This window comes from Lissotriton vulgaris, chromosome 11 (genome assembly GCF_964263255.1).
Source record: "Lissotriton vulgaris chromosome 11, aLisVul1.2, whole genome shotgun sequence".
Lineage (NCBI taxonomy): Eukaryota > Metazoa > Chordata > Amphibia > Caudata > Salamandridae > Lissotriton > Lissotriton vulgaris.
The window spans coordinates 1003394968-1003413837 of record NC_141699.1 but is presented as its reverse complement, the minus strand read 5'-3'; the positions used below and the strand labels follow the sequence as shown (position 1 = coordinate 1003413837).

Sequence of the window (18870 nt, the reverse complement as noted above, 5' to 3'; positions counted from 1 at the left end):
TGAGCTATTGGTATTGTAAATGCGAATGCGTTTTATTTATGTTTCTTTTTTTTAAACATGGATAAAGGGCATTGTCATTTACAATGCCAAAGTTTAAGCTATTTCGACACTAAGGAGTTAGGTCCTTAACCATGAAGTCAGCCGAACCATCAATTAAATGTGTACAAAAAAATTGCCAACTTCACCTTACTTGACACCTCCCAATTGAGGAAAACAAACCAGTATTACTATATGGTCTATTTGGTATATTTACTTAATACCTTTTTGCTTTTTATTTCATTATATTCAAAAAAGTTTAGGTACAAAAAAGACACTTAAATACATTCAACAATTCCAACATAAATTTTCAAAGCAAATTACATTCCACATTGCATATATAAACACCACATAAATTACATTACATATATAGACACCATATTCATTTGGATCAACAATTAGACTCTCACATAAATGATATCTAACTAAACAAAGGACAAAGTGAACATTTAGATACTATTATTCAACAAGTAGCAAATTAGTGCATATTACATTTGTCAGTCATTAAATGTACTGCAAATGAATGCATTCCTGATTCAAAAGCCTTTTGTATAGTTGTTCAAAGACTGATTAAGAGATCTAAGGATCCACACAGTCAAAGCTCGTTTCTGAAACGATGCTACCGAAAAACAGGACTTGGAAGGGTGAGAAGCGCAGATCTAAGCAACAGGCCAATGCCTTATTTTGGTTGAGACTGCGCTTGCTCATGCATCTTGCTTGCGAGACATTGATGTATTCAGAAAAGGGCCAATGCTTACCATTTGTGCTGTATGCGTACCTTTTCTTTACAGACTCCTTAATTGGACAGTGCAGACGAAACATCATTTCCATAAAGCAGGGACAAAGCATAGATTGATTCAAGTTACTTTGTTACCCTTTCCCTGCTCCCTACTCCCTACGTGATTGAGGTACTATTTCTCCCCCGCCCCCCACTGTCCCTGCCTGCTGCCCACTCAAAGTGCTTGCACTCTTTTAAAAAAAAAAATAATAATAATTTTTAAGGCACGGTTAGATAAAGAACTTGTCAGAATCACACGACGTTGCAGTGAGGGCGCTGTCCCCGCTTGTTGTAATTGGATTCCGTCCCTCACAGGCAAGCCATGGGAAGTGCTTCTCCCCCTTCCACCTCAGTGGTCAATCCAGCTGAGCCTCTGTGCGGATGTAGGGAGGAGAGGGGATTCTTAGTGCATTAACTTATTTTCTCCTAACGTGCCAACCCTTTTTTAAATTATATTTTTATTGGCGTGTTTATATTTATTTACAGCAGCGCTGTGGGTGCTTCATGCAGGGCTTGTCAGAAGTCGCAGTCCCACCGTCCTGGCAGTCAGTCCCCATGTGCTTGGCTCTTGGCTTCCATCAGGAAGGAATGGCTAAACCTATCTGATGCCCATAACCGATCCCTTCTGTAATAAAATTGCCAAGATCAAGGACACGTTGTCCTAACCTCTTGTGCTACAGAAGCAATAGTCTTGAGATCTATGCAAGTTTCCGGGTTCACATTTCATTGTTCCCACCCAACAGAAAAAGTTAGTCTTCACTTCTGTTTATTGCCAGAGTCTTCCTTCCTTTCTTCCCGTAGCTGTGTGGTGAAGCCAATAACCTCGTGCAGTAGCTCCTCACAAATATGTTTAAACTTGTTCTACTTTTTTTAAGGTAGCACCTCGTCGATGATTAATAGTGCAACATAGCATTAAATTATATTCTACTCTGTACTGACGATAATAGGCGTTCTTAAATTAAGATATATTGTCCTTCGGCTTGCTGGTAGGGCACCAAGTAATGAGTTGGTGAGTGGTTTATTTTTGCTTAAGTAATTGCCGCATATTTTCTGTTCACACTGAGCTATGACAGCAAAGAGCTCATTGTTCCTAGAGTTCTTTGGTTCCATAAGCTTTTTTTCTGAAACCTGATGTATAGTTTTGTGTGTTACTTTCAGAAGAGTTGCTAATTAAATAACCCCCAGAAACCGGACATTTATTTTGCACGTTTATTGTTGATTTTGTGTTGAAATATTTTTTCCAATTATTTCATGCCCTCCACTACCGGATTAACTGTATGAAAGATGTGAGAGCTGCAAATAACAGCAGCCAATGATCACCAGTGCCACATAACTGTGAAACCAATTCTGCTAAGAAGCCACAAGTGCTTGCTAGTATGGTGCTCTTTGTACATTCATTACTGGGCACACTTTGAGTATGTCGGTCGCAGCCCAAGGCTGCTCCACACTACAGCAAAAAGTTAAGCTTAGGCATCTTCTCTCAGGCCATGACATTCTGAAGATGGTTATATTGTCCCATTTGTGTTTCCATTAGGTTTAGGTGATAGTACATTGAGTATTCCTTTTTGTTAGTTAAATTCCAAATGTGACATGTATCCTGTAATTGAAACCCCAGTGTCTTCTTTTTGTGTTGACTATGCTGACATTCTAACTTCATTTGCTGGTTCATTGGCTTTTTTGTTTATTGAATGCATGCTCTTTGTATGCCTCAGCCTATCAAAGATGGTATGATTAAGTAATCTCTCTTATGATTTCTTATGTTTGATTTTGGTTATGTTGGATTTATGGTTATTTTTGTACACAAAGTCCAGGTTTGCACACATGCAAAGGCGTTCTTCAAGGTGCAATGAAAATGCAGACTTTTTGTCATAAGTATCTAGTACGCAGTAGTTTGCTGCTAAGCTCACCACTTAACACAACCTTAATTTTCTTACTTTTTTTAATAACACTGCTTGAGGTTGCAAGGTACATTACTAATGATGTTTGTTAAACAAAATGGCTCAACACTCTGCATCCATATTATTGTAGCACACAGTGTGATTATGGTATTTTCTTTTCTTGGCCAGCGCGTGGGTGTGGGCAACCCACGCAATGTCACCCTACTATTACCAAACTCTTCGCTAGGGAAAAGGTCACATTCACCACTGCTTATTAAAAATTACTTTCACTAGTGTGGGAATTGTACATAGCCAGAAAGGTACGTAACGGTAAACGAAGAGTGTCCTTTTGAAAACTAGCTGCTCTCCCATGGCAAATCAACCATCACAGGAAGGCACACACCTGAGAATTTAAACTCCTATAAGCAGCGACCTGTTTCTAAGTATTCCTACACTGTCCTGTGGGTTCTTTTGTTTCTTTTTAGGGCCTGGCATTAGTTAAGACTTTCTGACTGTACAAAAATTATATTTATATTATACTTACTTATAGGAAGGGACCTTCAGCCAGCTCCCTTCATTCATTAATCTGTTGTTTTGTTACTTGCATTTTTCTTCCCCACATTACATCCTAGGGTTAGGGATCCACCGACTTCAGCCATCTACTAATTTCACGGAGTGACGGCATTTTGTTTCACAGCGAGCACATCCACACAGGGTCAAGGACTGATTGAGGCCCCGGCAACATCCCCAAGAATAAAGTTTAGCCAAAACAAACATTGACAAAGTGAAAGAAAGGGTTGTCTGCCAATGTCAGACCTTTTTGGCTTTGCCAAAGCTTGTTGACTTGTATTACATTCTCCTGGCCTCTGACCATCACGTATTCTCCTCGCGCCTCCCTATTTAATTAGATGTGAATATTCTGGGCAGGATTTGCTTCTCTACTCCCAAGTAGGAGTTGACCCTGTTCATAGTTTCATTACAACCTGCACTCCTAAGAATTTAAGGTTACTCTCAAAGGTTAATGTAAATAGTTGCTTTAACCAAGGCTGCTTCAATTATAGTGTGACTGAAGGCTTCCTTAACCGTTCCATTAAGCTGCTTCTATTTCATTGAGTATTTGCGCAACACGGCAGTGTGCCATATGAGAAACTTGGTGACTATGAAAGGCTTTGTCTAATGTGCTTTTCTAGCTGTCTCATTTTGTTGTTTCTGCTCTTGGTTTTTCTTTTGAATTTTGAGGCCTGATCACTATAGCCACATTAAACGATTTGATACAGCCGGAAGCGTTACTGCTTAATGATATTTTTTTACCTAATTTACTTTTGTGATTTGGTGCCTGGTAAGATGTATTGGAGTTTGGTTAGCTTTCAAAAATCAGCAGTTTAAATACTAGCAAGACCTTTTGAGCCTTCTGGGGAACCGAAGGGATAGCGTTGATAAAATGCACCAACTGTTTGTCGTATTGCCAGGAAATGTGGAAGAATCAAGTATTTGATTCATATTATGGCATTTTGAAAGCACAAATTCATTAAGGAAAGCATGATTACTTTAGCTAAATTGAAGTTCTACAAATATGTAGTTGGCTCCAAGTAAACCACTTAAAGCCGCCGTCGCTTGCATTTTTTTAAACTACTTTGCTAAAATGTATTTGCTTATATAAATGTCAAAGACAAGTAATATAATCTTTAAGAATATACCTTCCGTGTTTATGGCTCGATTTTTGCCAAAAATTTATTTTTAAGGGAAGTCTGCTTAAAATGCATGTATACATATATATCTTGTTGCTGAGTTTCTTCATGGTATTCTTTCACCGATGACTGAAATCGTGACTCACGTATGTTAATTACCTGAAACTAATGTGAATCAGAGGAAGGTATCATGAACGTTTTGCGCAATCTTAACAGCTTCCGGCTAGAAGTCGGGTTGTGTGTGATTCATTACAACTCGATTGTGAAGTGTTGAGTCATGCCTTTTGGTTAGTGTATTGTTAGGTGTTAGTTATAAGGTCTGTGAAAGTCACGCAGTTTAAACATATCGTTCACCTTTTAAGTATCCAGATTAATTCTCTGCCAGAAAATAGAAACCATTTTCAATTCAGGCAGCCTGCTGTGGTTTGTCATTTAATCCTCACAGATAATCCTCTTTAACCTTTTATTAGCATGGAGTGATAAAGGCAGCATTTTTGCCTCTTCACTGATAAGGAGTGTTTAAACTCGAGGCAGTTTTACCAATGTTACTATGTTGGGCTTTTTGGCATCATTACTTTAAAAATGTGTGATTTTCCTATTCAGCAAACTTGAACGGATCAAAATTGTATTGACGACCGCATAATGAGACATTTGGAGCTGGGATTTAAGATTTGGGTATGTGCAGTGAGTTAGCGAATTACATAGCTACAAAAAGATTTTTGAAATTCCAGCCTAAGGGAGAAAATGCTGTTCAAAGTCACACCATTTTTTTTTTTTTTTTACCAAATCGGGGATAAAGTTCCCTAACCTCAGCCTGCCTTTTTCTTTAAATCACCAGTCCTTGTTTTGTGGTTATTTTACTGTCAGTCACTTGCTGGTACTGGTAAATCGATGCCAAAACCCTGCCTTCACCACACGTGCCTTCTGATCTCATTAGTATACCAGCTCTGCTCCAAGCTTTTCTTGCCCCTGAATCTAAAAGCCTGGGGTTAGTGATTGTATTCCTTGTTTGAGAAAGTATGGTAAAACGCTTGATATAGTTTCCAGTTATGCTTTGTGCTGTGGGCAGGAAATTCCAGATAAAGCTCATTAAATTTCCATGCATGTTTTGACCCCTTGGAAAGTGACCCGTGGTTTATTTTGAAAGCTCTGCTTAAAGCCGGTTGGTTACATCGGAGCTAAAAAAAAGTCACAGCACTAGCCTGTTGTGGGATCCAGTTCACAAGCAAGATCTCAAGAAGCAGTTGTCTTCACTCCTGAAAAAATGTAGATATAGTGAGACAAGATTTCAGGTTGGCACAATTTGTTAATGCCTCCAAACAAAGATTTAACCAGCGATGGTCTTTGGTTATGGCTGATGCTTGCTCCAGACCTAACTCTGATTTAGCAATTGCTGGATAAGAAATGGAAACTACATATAGCCAGACTGTACAGGCAGAACAAGCTGGATAAAATGTATCCCCAAAACCAGTTGGTGCTAAGGTTAGTGGAATCTTTCGGAGGAAATAATTAAAATAAGCATTGGCATAGTCAATATAGGTCTCGCCTTTAGGACCTTACAAGTGTTTAGTTATCCAGCACAATATCCTTTGTGCAACAACATCAACTTTTGCATGGCTAAATGCTTATAAGGTCCCAAAGGCAAGACCTAGTGGCTATGCCAATGCTTGTTTACACATGCTAACATTGTATGGGAAAATATTCCACCTCATAGGTAACGGTCTAACACTACAATACACAAATGGTTTTTTTTGGTGGGGGGGGCTACAACTGATGCTGCAGATGATGGATGGTGTCATGTGGCATATGTTGCAAATCCTTAAATCTGCAAAAAAACTCTGCAGCAGCAGAGTCGCATAATGGCAGTGGCCCTGCCTAGAAGGCTAACCTGTCAGTCATGTTTTCATGTTGAAGGGGACATCCAGTTGATGCCGTACAGAAACCGTTATTTGAATCCATGTGCAAACCGCAAACATTGACCAACAGGCGCTCCCGCGTGCTTATTTCTTGATGACGTCTGCGCTGTGTTACGTAACAATATGCTACTTGAAAACTGTACTTGTTGAGCCCAGCATTTATATCAATGCCCCGCCGCACATCTCTGTATTTGACTACTTTAAGGCAGATAGAATTCACGGCTAGTCCTCTCAGCCTTTCATCCTTCTAAGGCTGATAAAAATGATTGTGCTTTAGTGAGTTTCAAACGTTCATTATTAAACAATGATTCGGGAGGGAACGAAGTGAATGTTCCCGTTATAAATAAGTCCATTATTGTATGAGCTGGGATGTCTGAGCAGGGCAGATGAAGGAAGAAAGACACATAAAATGGAACAGTTGGGGGGAACAAAGAAAGAATTAACAGAGGTCCTGCTTTTTAGTTGCGTTTCTCATCATAAGCGTCTATTCAGCTGATAGATAAAACTAAAAGGGTCAGTTTATTAGATAAAATACAAGAAATTAACAATAAAAAAAAAGAACGACTGAATTTGAGGAGCAGGACGCGGACGCCTGCCGCAGACCGCAGCATTGTGTGAAGGTTGCTTCCTTCCAGCCTCCACCAGGCCCAGCTGGGATCCCGCTGACAAGCCCTTTGCCTGCTAAATTTTTGCATATCGCTTCCCCACATGAGCAGCAACAATCCAGAAAACGAAGCGCCTTTGTGGTCCTGTCACACTGGTAGAGCAGTGTTGACTTCGGCTGGCATTTAACGCAGCGGAACAAATACTCCTGGCTGCATAATAGATGTTGCCAGACTCTCGACTTCAGGGCAGTCAGTTGGAGAGCGCGCATGTGTGAGCGTCCGTGTGCGCGGGCGAGAAGTGAAGTGCATTAAAAACAAGAAGATAGAAACTGTGTGCCACATGTGGATGTCCGGAGAGAGGGCGATGTTTCAAACATGAGGCATCGTACAAATAATCGTGCCCGCTGAGGCAGGCTCAGGGGGAGTTACTGCTTAGCCTCCTATGCAAATCATGTTTACCTTGCAGGAGCGAGCAGCGGCAGGCAGGATAATTGCTAACAGATGGCCTGCTGCTCGCTCCAGCAAGGGAAACGCTAAACGTACACGCGTTGCAATAGAAAGCAATGCAAAACTTGCACGTTTTTGGCCAAAATGCTGATTGATTCCAAAAGGTCCCCACCTATGTAGTGCATACGCTCTGCGTTGACGAGACCTAAAAAATTAAGGGATGACGTTTTCTAGGGCTTCCGGAACAAATGCAATACCCACAGCAGTACTGGGGATTCATATCTGGCTAGAAGGTTTGCTTTTGTCTTATAATTCGATATTGAACACAGGAATGATCCCTGATTCTTGGTGCTGCAGTACACGAATACCAATATTTAACAAGTAATGGCAAAGGTCATTGGTCTTAACTCTAAAAGGCCGAGCAATTTTTTGTTTTGACAGTACTTTTTTTCCAATTGCCTGTGTGCCCATCCATCAAAATGCATGCGTGGCTAGAAGTTTCAGAATATGTTTACTGTTATGGAAAACTCACAAGATGTCTGCTGTATGTCAGTGCATATGATGTGACCGGTGTGCTTGCATTCGTTGTTAGTAATGCTTGTATGCATCGTATCATAAGCAGTCCTTTCTAATTTATTTTAAAAAAATGGCAGAAGGCCATGTTAGGACAATATTTTTAAAATGTATAGTGTGTGTGTGTGTATATATGTATATGAGTGTGAAGTGCAGATAATGAATCAAGCTGTATAGAAGAACTTGGCAACTGCTTGGCATTGTGAAAATTAATCAGTATCCAAGTGTTCTTAGATCGAGGACTGATAGAGGTCGCTCTACGGCCTCGTGTGAGTTGACGTCTGAACACGTCTTGTTTCCTTCGTTTCTCCCGGGTCTCTGTGTTCGAAGTGCAGACTTCAAACACAGAGACCCGGGAGAAACGAAGGAAACAAGACGTGTTCAGACGTCAACTCACACGAGGCCGTAGAGCGACCTCTATCAGTCCTCGATCTAAGAACACTTGGATACTGAGTGAATCAACACTAGTTTATCATTATACCTTCTCCCGGGTGACCCACAAAAGCGCATTACGCTTGTAAGCTAATTATTTTCACTTGATAATTGAATTTTGCTGGTCTTGGGCCCTTCCGGGTCGGAAGTATCACCGGAAGAGCGACCTCTTGGTCCAAGCACAACCATTCAGAGCCCTGAAGATTCGCGAGATGCGATGAAACACGTGTCGGCTGGTTGTTCTCAAGCTGTGATTTATTAAAACAAGGAGACCAAGACCTTTTGACAACACATGTTTATTTATTTACACCAACTGCTGTATATTATTGTTGTTTCTCTGCACTCTATTGACAATTTGTTTACGGCCACATTGTGACCTTCTTATACTTACTGAGTGTGTGCATAGGGTATGTTTCTTCTCGTAGCGTTGGATTAGTACAGCTTGCTGACTTCTCCTTTGAGTGGTTATATGGTTGTCCACTCACCCAGTTGCACCACCTTCCACTTTGTCCTATAGTGCTTCCATACTGGCAGTGCGCCCATTCTCTGACCTCTAAAAACCATCTTTTCCTTAAAATTGTGAAAATTAATAAATGGTGAGCGGGGAGAGGGAAAGAAAGCAGCATGGGCAAAAGAAGAAAAAATAGGGTGAGGGAGCAAGGAAACTCATGCTCTCAGATGGGGTGCTGTATATGAAATAATTACAATATAACCTGCACCAATCATCCGTCGATCATGGTTTTCTTCATGCTGGGCAACCACGGAATCAGAATAAATAAAAAGAATAAAAAAAAGAAAATTCTGCACCATCTTTGCTGCCACATTTGAAATGATCGATAGCAGGCACCTATGGAATAGTTCTTCGCCTACTCTGACAAATTAGCCTTCCATGCGAATACAAATGGGTGCAAGTACAGTCTAGTAAAATGGAATGTATTAAAAGAAATGTCTAAACTTAAACTGTCTGTGACAAGGCTGCTTTATAGCTCCTTGTCTTTTTATGATCTGGCTTAACAGTGAAGCTGTTGCCAGATGTGAGCATCACTAGGAAGGGGTTTTGGCTCCGTTCGCCTGTTGTAATCTGAAGTACATGTGGTAGTTGGGTAGACGTGTGCTTCTACAAAAAAGTGCCCTCCAAGCAGCTGTGATCATTCTGTTTATTTATCCAGCTGCCTAAGCTTGAACTTTCAGGGGCACAAACAAGTCATTTGAATGCTATTAAAGTATCTTAGATAATGTGATTTATTTTGGTTTTCTCTGGCAGCAGCACAGATTGTAGGGAGGCAGTCATTAGCCTACATGGATGTTTAGGTCTGGCTTGGCAGTGCAGCCTGATCGTTTAACCTGCATCAATATTTTTCTACATTACTTTCCTTATATATAAATACATACCTATCCCCATGCTATTTAATTGTAATGCTTCACATTAACATACAAGGAAAATATGGAAAGTTGCACAGCTCTGTTTAATTAGAAAGTTAGTATATGTGCCTTCACAGTTTAATAGATCATGAGGTTTGCCGCCCGGGAGGCGTCTCTTGTCAGGGACGTCCGGAAAACATCAAAATAGTGCTTCCAATGGGTATTGGAAGCATCCCCTGGTGCTCCGCTCCGTTATAATTTCAATTTGATTCAAAAGAAAATTCATGCGATATTTTGTTTGGACAAAGTCTTATTTTATATTCATAAGTTCGAGTTTTAGACCATTGTTCATTCAATAGTCCAATTCATTGAGTAAGAACGAAGTCAAAAGCAACACATTTTCAGGTCCGATGCATTTTGGGCTGATTGCCCTTCATCTGGGACAACGGCTAGAAGCAAGACAAAGAATGCTGTTCAAATGGCTATACTTCATACAATCTATTCAGAAAAGCAAATACATTTCACATCATGTTTTTAAATAAAAATGCAAGATGTGTCCAATAACGTTGTGCTCTCCCCTAGTGTGTGTGCATGCAAAACTTAATGAAAATCGCCATAACTCACGTGTTGTTCATATGTGGTCTACTTGCTTGAATAATGTTGGAGGACAAGCATAAAAATGGTTGTGTCCTGTTTGTATCAAACTATTAACAGAATAGGACTAACAAAAAAAGGGGTATCCACTTACTTCGCGTACGCGTAGTGTTTCGTGTGTCAAGCGAGTTCTGGGTTTCGCGTCTGGCGCGAAGCAGTTTAAGATTAACCGCTAATAGCGTAGGGAATAAGATGGATGCTGAGTTCCTATTTCATGTAAGGAGCAATGTGATTGGTTGAAGTTCCGATCATGTGATCGGGAGTCCACCAATCGGCTGAGGGTGTTACAGTACCAAACCAAAGGAGTATGTGTGTCAATAAAGTTGTAATATATAAAAAAATTACCAAAGTATGTGGCTATTGGGTTGCATCAAATGAAAAATAAATTGTGAGGTTTATGAAATGTACAGATCGATCACCATTAAATGCCAACAAAAGAAAAGGTCAAATTAAATGAGTCATTTTACAGATAGCATGCAAATTCGATGCAGTCATTGAGACTGTTCGGTTTGCTGGAATTAAGTAAAAAAAAATCCAATGATTTTCTCTTTGTAAAAGAAATCGGTTATTGTCTCTGCCTTCTATTTTTTTCAATAGTTTCACATTAACATACGCCATTCTTTTAAAGCCAGATCTATAGGCATCACAATTCTTGTTAACACATCGTGGGCTTATTTGAAGGTAGTGAACATGCTTCTTTGTTAGTGTGTGCTGATGATATGGTTTTAGTTTACAGAGCCTGTACAGGAATGCACTTTTTGTCCGTTTTGGACTTTTTACTTTAACATAAGGTTAAATCCTATTGTGATCAAGCTGAAGAAAACAAAAATCATAAATTGTGTGAAAGGCAATAATAGATATTCGTATTTGGTTTATGGCGTAAAATATAAAATATCATTGACTGTTGTCATTTTGGAATTTATTTTGATTGCTAAATTGTCGTGGGCCTCACAAACAGGGCAGTGAAATAGTAAATTTAATTGTGCTAATTTATGGACTAATGTATTTTATGGAACATATAGGACGCCATCCCCTCTCATTGAGTGTGTATATTGCCAGAATTGTTTATACTCTGACATCCGTAGCAACAGTATACAGCTGAAAAAGTAGTAGGACATTAACTGTAATAAAGATAAACTGCCTGAAAAACGATATTAAGTTTAGCAAGCACCCTTCAAGCAGTAATTAGGTTAGGATTAAGTGACTTTCTGGAAAGACATTAGATTAATGAAGATTCACAACATTATTTCCATAGTCTGTGATTGGCTGAAACGTCTGGACTGGTGGCTTAACAAATCAGTTCTGTGGGATGAACCAAGTGGGCCCAAGACAAGGAAATATACAGCCCTTTTGTCAGCCCTACAACAGATTTGAATTTGTGGACTCCTGGGCTGAATTTATTAAGGATAATTCATTATTTTATAATGGTTTTCAGTGAAAGTTTTAGAACATGTTGGTGCTGGTTTTGTAATTGTTGGTAAATCGTAGGTAGACTCTGCTATTTAGTTATACCACTCCCACACATCGGCACCATTTGTTCCTCTAATTGACCAACTTTCCTACGATTTGCAGTACTATGGTCTCCATGCAATAGTTTGGATCTGGTGTAAAGATGAAGATAAAGAGAGATCACACAATGCGGACCGAGGATAAGATTAATCCAAGCATTTCAACCATCCCTTTTTTGCATATTTCACTTGAAATTAGTGTTTCTGCCGTGACAGTTGTTGGCTGCAATGCTTTATCTTAGTGTCATGGCAAAACTGTAGATTCATTTTTTAGTAATGCACTTTTTCATTTCTTTTTCCCCAATAACCTTTAATGTTTTAAGTTTAAGTTTACTTTACTCTATGTATAATAATCCATTTCAATGTATAGCGCTGTAAGTCAAACTTAGATTCTGTATTTTAGTCCTGCAGTTTCGATGGCTCTTCAATTGTTAAGGATAATGCTTTATTTCAGTTTTAATAGTTTTGACGTTAGCTTTGCTTTAAAATGCATGCACTTCAGTACCTATTTGAAAGAATATTAGAGTTTAGACTTCCTAGGATAAGACTGTAACAAGTGAGGTAATTATTGGCTGAAAACCTCCTTTTGTTTTCCTTTAACAATTAATGATTAACTAGCCATCGTTTCTGTTTGGCATAATGTTATGTTATGTTATGTTATGTTATGTTATTTATTTATTTCTATAGCGCACGGCTACTCAAAAAGAGTGTCCCGGCGCTTTATTGGAGAAAGAGACAATACTAAGGCAATTGCATAAGGCAATGTGTCAAAAGGCTTGGGAAATGGAGACTGTAAGAAATGAAATATTTCACTGAAATATTGTTTGAGCGAATAATACCTTTAAAAAAAAACACCTTTTTTTATTCACCACAGGGATATCATGATAACACATTTTGAACCGTCCATTTCGTTTGAGGGACTCTGCAATGATGTTCGCGACATGTGCATTTTTGACAACGAACAGCTGTTTACCATGAAGTGGATTGACGAAGAAGGTACGTGAATGTTCAACAGTGCTACCTTTGTTGTGTAGAATGTCATTGTGTTCAACAGGGCTTTTTTTCTGGAATAAAACTGGTTTGACCTGTTCTCTGTCCTAAAAGAAAAGAATATAAACCCCTTTCGCTAAGACATAAACCTAAATTTGACAATAGCAGAAAAATAATCGGTGAGAAAGAAATCAATGCTGGCTGAATAATGAAAGACCACATAAAGACTGCTGTAAAGAGCTGTTTTTAAACCCCAGTCACTAAAACAGACTACTAAACTGTAGCCCTTTAGTCCGAAGGTAGAGATTTTAAGTGCCTTTGTTTCTTCCTAGCTTGTCTTCTGCAACTTTTGTTTAGTCAGAATTAACAAGGTCGGCGATCAAAAAACTCCAAAAGGTAGAGAACTCTTTAGCCAGGATGATCGGGAACCTAAATGCTGGGACCGCTTTTCTTAGGTTTCTACATTGGTTGCTCATTAGGCCCAGAATAACCCTTTAAAGCCCTGTCCATTCTCCATAAAGCCTTGTTTTCAGATCACCCTTCTCCTCTTAGAATCGATTGGTGCTTCACAAACTGGCTTTCCTATAACGATTGATAGGCCAGTTACACCTAGTTATTCATAAAATTAGTCGAGTAACGCAGGGTGACCACACTTTTGTCAAAGCCCCTGCCAAAAGATGGAACGCGGTACATCCTCAGCTACGACATAAGGCAGATCTTAAACCGTGTTCAGAAAACATCTACAAACTGTGCCATTTTCCAGCAGTTACATATTGTAGAGCTGTTGACTGCTTTTTACAAGGTCAAGACTGATTTGCATATAGCTGTGTCTGAACTGGGGTGGTGAAGTGAGCTAAAGAACTATGATGGATTCAACCCATATCTGTGACTGGGGGTGAATGTCTGCAAAGTTTCAGCACTTCGTCCATCATCTGTTTGCCTTGTTTTATGCAACCACCCCTTCAACCCTGTGATGTATCATCATTGTTCTCCCTCTGTTCATATTAAATCAGAAACATACCAGAGGTTTTCCCTTGGTAGGTACAGATGAGACTAGTTCTGTGGCCAGTATCCTTCCACTGGTCACGCCCTTGTGTAGGTACCTTTTTTATTTCCTTATTTATTAATTCTTTTTACATGTAACATGACTTAAAATGTATAAGAAAAAAAACAACTATGATGTCAACTCTGGCCACATCATAACGTTTTTTCCTTCACTTTAAGCCATAGTGTACAGCAGCCTGTGCAGCATGTAAAAAAAAAACTAACAAAAAAACAAACATTGAAAAAGCCAATCAATCTTGCATAGGTGAAATATATTGGCTTAGCCAATGCTTGTTTGGTTTGTTAATGTCACCAGAACCATGAGATGGCAATATAGGACCATATTATAAATGGTTCACATTATCTATGTTTTATTTATAGTACATATTTATGTTTAAGTAATAACCTTGAAAAAATAATTTATTGTAAGTGGTATATCTTCTATGATTGTGTGTAAGTTGTTTCTCTCCACGGATAGATCTGCTCTATGAAGCCATAGACTGCTGGTCTCGCTAATATGAGGAATGACACTGCTATCCAATCATCAGGCTGTCAGATGTGCGTCACTGGAGATAGCTATGCTGTAGGGTCCTTGAGATGAGTTGCATATTTATTAAGGGAGAGCTCATTTTGCGAAGGCCTGCGCCTCAACATCACATGGTGTCTGAGTTTTAGTTCTGCTGTCTGTTAGCATTCTTAAAGATGTCAGTTTCTAAATGTAATTTGTGCATTCCAGTTTCCTTACTTTAGCATCTCCCTCACCCATGTAACCAAATGCTGGGCACCACAAAGACATTTGCACACTGTATCTGTTTAGTGTACTGTGCTGCACAATGGGCTTCTGCTCCTGATTCTGGATCACCCCTGTCCAAACAAGGATTAAGTGGGTTTGTAGATTCTAAGTCCCATAGTCCATAATTTATTTGATTTCTTTTTTTATTAGTGGGAAGTGGGAAGTTTTCAAGGTTCTCCTTTAAATGTAAGCTGTAAACAGTGCTATTCTTTTAGTGTCTTAACTGCTCATTTAAAAAAAGTGTACTCTTCTCTTTCACTCACACATTTGGTCAACTCTTAATGAAGAGCAGCATATTTGTGTCAACATGCTACCTACTGACTTGGTCCTAAAAAAAAAATTGTAGCAAGGAATATTTTACTAAGCGTCTGCAGGAAGGGGGCTAAGCTTGGTAGATTCATGCTCATAACTATAGTGATCCTTGTGGTGGAAATCACTCATCCCTATTGCTGTTGACTGCTCTGCTGCCAGTTCATGCATACTTGATCGGGGAGAGTGGAGGGACTGAAGAAGGAAGTCAGTGGACCAATGAAATGGTTGTTCTTGGTGTGTTAAGAATAGCATGTGTGGGAAGTCCCCCAAACTAACCTACATTATGCTTGGGCAATATGTGCTCTTGTCTTGTGATCTAGATGCATGGAATTCTGGACTACTTTTACAATAATCACAGCTGCAACTACCATACACTTTCCTCCAGTCCTTCTGCTCATCATTAAATTCTCTTGGTATCAAGCTCTCCCATACTAAGTCTCACAATGTACCATTTTGTTGCTGATGGTTGAGATTTCACGTATTTCCAGGATTTAAGCTAGGAGTGACAAAACAGAAAGGACTCGCAAGAATTGAAGTTGTGAGTTACTCATTTTCCCTACACATTGCCCTTAACGGACAGCAAATTTGAAGGATATCAGCCCACCCTATCAAACGTGTGTTTGTGTTTGTGTGTGTGTGTATATATATAAATATGGAATTATTCCATTGCATTTTGAGTTGAAATTTATTTTTAAGTGTTTCCATGATGTCAGGTTTTCATCTCTGCAGTTGTAAAGTTTTTTTTTTAAAACTTTCCTTAGGTGATCCATGCACAATTTCTTCTCAGCTGGAATTGGAGGAGGCTTTTCGCTTGTATGAACTAAATAAAGATTCTGAACTGTTAATTCATGGTAAGTTTGCAACATTTAGTATTTGTTATTAACCTTTTGACCAAAACTGAGGTTTTCAGAGTGACGGAGACAAAATACAGAACTCTGATACCTGATATAATATCTATAATATATACTTCCGAACTTGCAGGTTTGAATAGGGAAAGCACGTTAAGTGGTGTATGCCTTCTGATGGCCTTTTGCCAATAGCAGGCGTGTGTTTTGCTATGTCTGTCAAATGATCTAGCCTACGATTTTCTTTATTTGGCAATAGCAGGTGTTTATGCTATATCTGTTAAATGATCGAGCCTTTGATTTACTTTATTAATGCATTTTGATCTTCCTATATGATCATAAATTAAAAATCTTATTCCTACAACATGTTGTGTTTAAAGTCAAAATGGTTTAACAACTACCCCATCCCTCCCCCACCCACTGAAAAAGTGGGAGGACATATGTAGCAGCATCCTCCGCCGCTCGAACAGACGGCTGATTCCCAGAGGCCACCTCTGTGTGTTCGCCAACAGCAGCTGCCATGGATCAGGGGACTCCAGGCAGCCCTGGGTACCCGGCCAGGTGAAGGAAGTTTCTCCGTTCAGGCCACACGGCCAGCCAGCCCACTTCGGATCACCGGAGGGCAGGAGCAGTCTTGAGTCCCGCAGCACCCCTCACAGTGCCGCTAGGTGGGCCGTCGGATCAGTCGGCCACTAAGTGGGGTCCACTGGTTGTAGGCAACCTGGAGTCGCCGATTAGGGGTCTGGAGCTCAAGGCTCGGGTGCTGCCATTTTGAGGTACGGCGAGGCGGGACGCTGGGAGGCAAACTGACACAGCATACAGTTTGTGGCGGCTTTTGGCCACGGGCAGGCGACACAAGCTATGGCAAAGCAATATATGTGGACTGCAGGGTTGGATGGCTACCGATGCTGGTGGATCTTGATGCGGATGACAGAGGGGTCGGAGTGCGACTGCCATCTTGACGCTCCAGGCAATGCCCCCATTTTGTTCTTTTTAAAATTGTTTTTAATTATATTTAACCCCTGTGTGGGCGATCGCGGCCCGCCCCCGGGAAACCAACATTTAAAAAAAAAATAATGTCCAAGGGCCGACCACCCAGATGACATCCTTGGTGTCTAGTGAGATTTCCTGGCCGTGGATCTAAGCATGATCCACCACCAGGAACACCTTTCATGAGGGCCTCATTTGAAAGGGGAGACTCTCCCTTTTTCAAACGAGGCTTCACTGAAAGCTGGGGGCTGCCCTGGAAAACCACACACCTACTAAAAAAAATGTGCCTCCTCAGTGATTTGGCCAGTGAGAAGGAGGGCTGACCCCCATGCTTTTCCACATTTGAAGAGTTGTTTGTACTGATTGTGCTTCCAATTAGACCCGCAGACTCTTGTGTTTTGTACTTCTGAATGTTGCCCATGTCCGCTTTAGTTCTTTCTGGTCGATCTGCCCCATTTACGACTGCCCATGCCTTACTTCTGTGCCATGTTATAGGTAGGCCTATGCAAGTATTGTTTATCGTGGGCCATTTCTTTTTCCTTACATTTCAGTTTGCTGCGTTGCCTCCACTTTCAAATGCACATTACAGGAAAGGTCTCTCCTGTCCTGTGACACATTTTCTACATGTGTGGTGGCTACCAATATGTTTTCTTCTGGTTAAATTGAGAAATAGGTCTTGTCTATCAATTTCGTTCCCATGCATGTTGCCCATTCTTGATTGAATGAACTGCAGTTGTCGAAATTTGAATCTATCAAGACAAAGGAAATGGTTGCAGGTGTATTGGAGGACCATAGCTCTTTTGTATACTGGCCACGAGTTAAGGCTTGCCCCAACCTTTAATGCTGATATGCGGCTTAGGATTCCATTTGACTACTCTCTTCCTGGCACCCCAGGGAAGAGTGTTGATGTAAGTACCTTGTGGAGATGAGAACTCCGGAGTAGGTTCTTGGCAAAAAAACGAAAAAACTCTTGAGCACCCCTTCAGGGGTAACAAGCGCTATTTAAATGCTAACCTGTTTCCCTCTTCTATCCCTCTGCTATCCTTCTGAATCCAAATAACCGACTAACCTATCCACCACTCAAATTACTTTTATATTTTACTATACTAACTCAACACTAATCCTTTATGGGTTCCGGAGTAGCGTGCTACTCGCCAAAAAAGCGCTTTGACGCCTCGTCAGGGGTAGTAAGCGCTATATAAATGCAATTACAATACAATACATTAGTCACTCTGATTGTCACTGTCCTTTTTTTCTCACCGTGGAGCTCTCCTTAGCTGCTTGGGACCCTCCACCTTAAATTGGGCCCCAGTTGAGAGGAGACCTGATTACACCTGCTGTGGGAATTTATCATTATATGGTCCACAACTTAGGAGTGGAAGAGTAAAATGTTTGCAATAAAACCTCTAACGCATATAAACACATGCAGGTAGTAAAGCAAACCTGTACTCGGGCAAACCAAGTTTCAGAATCTACTCCTGACTATCCTTATTTAGGACTGGCACCCTCATTCTCCACCGGTGGTATGCTTCATCATTTGGCCTTCCTCATCATTTGGAGCAGACTTTGTTCCAGTCTGAATGGGTTCCAACAACAAGGGAGCTCTTTTTATGGCCCTTATACATACAATGTCAGTCTCCGAAAATATGGCGCATTGTTCTGACCTTGAGAGGGGCAGCTGTGGCTCCTAGAATAAAACATGGCAACGTGTATGGCTAGGATGAAAATCTATGACTAGGGCAAGAAAGTAAAGGCACTTCTGACAGAAACTACTATCACATTAGCCTGGGTCATATGTTGCAGTGAGTGGAAGCAATTAGTCAAACTATGTCTCAAACTGACCAAATCCACTGATCTGCAGGGCTCACATTTTAACACGATTCAGCATTACTTAACAGCCTCGAAAGTCCTCTCTATCAACTAAACAGTGTCCAGTTGTAATAAGCTTTGGCAAAGGAGCTGAAAATTTGTGCAATTAGAAGCATTAAATCCTTGAGCCTCCTACCCCAAGCTGACTTCA

At 40.3% G+C, this 18870-nt stretch overlaps 1 protein-coding gene across 1 annotated transcript in view; it reads left to right on the top strand.

Annotated features, from left to right (window-relative positions):
• The window catches only part of PRKCI (protein kinase C iota), a 199604-nt gene that overhangs the window by 26501 nt on the left and 154233 nt on the right, over window positions 1–18870 (top strand). Inside the window, exons 2-3 of the mRNA XM_086944294.1 lie at window positions 12751–12872; window positions 15777–15866. Coding sequence (XP_086800420.1) covers window positions 12751–12872; window positions 15777–15866 — 212 coding nt within the window. The remainder of the gene's footprint in view (window positions 1–12750; window positions 12873–15776; window positions 15867–18870) is intronic.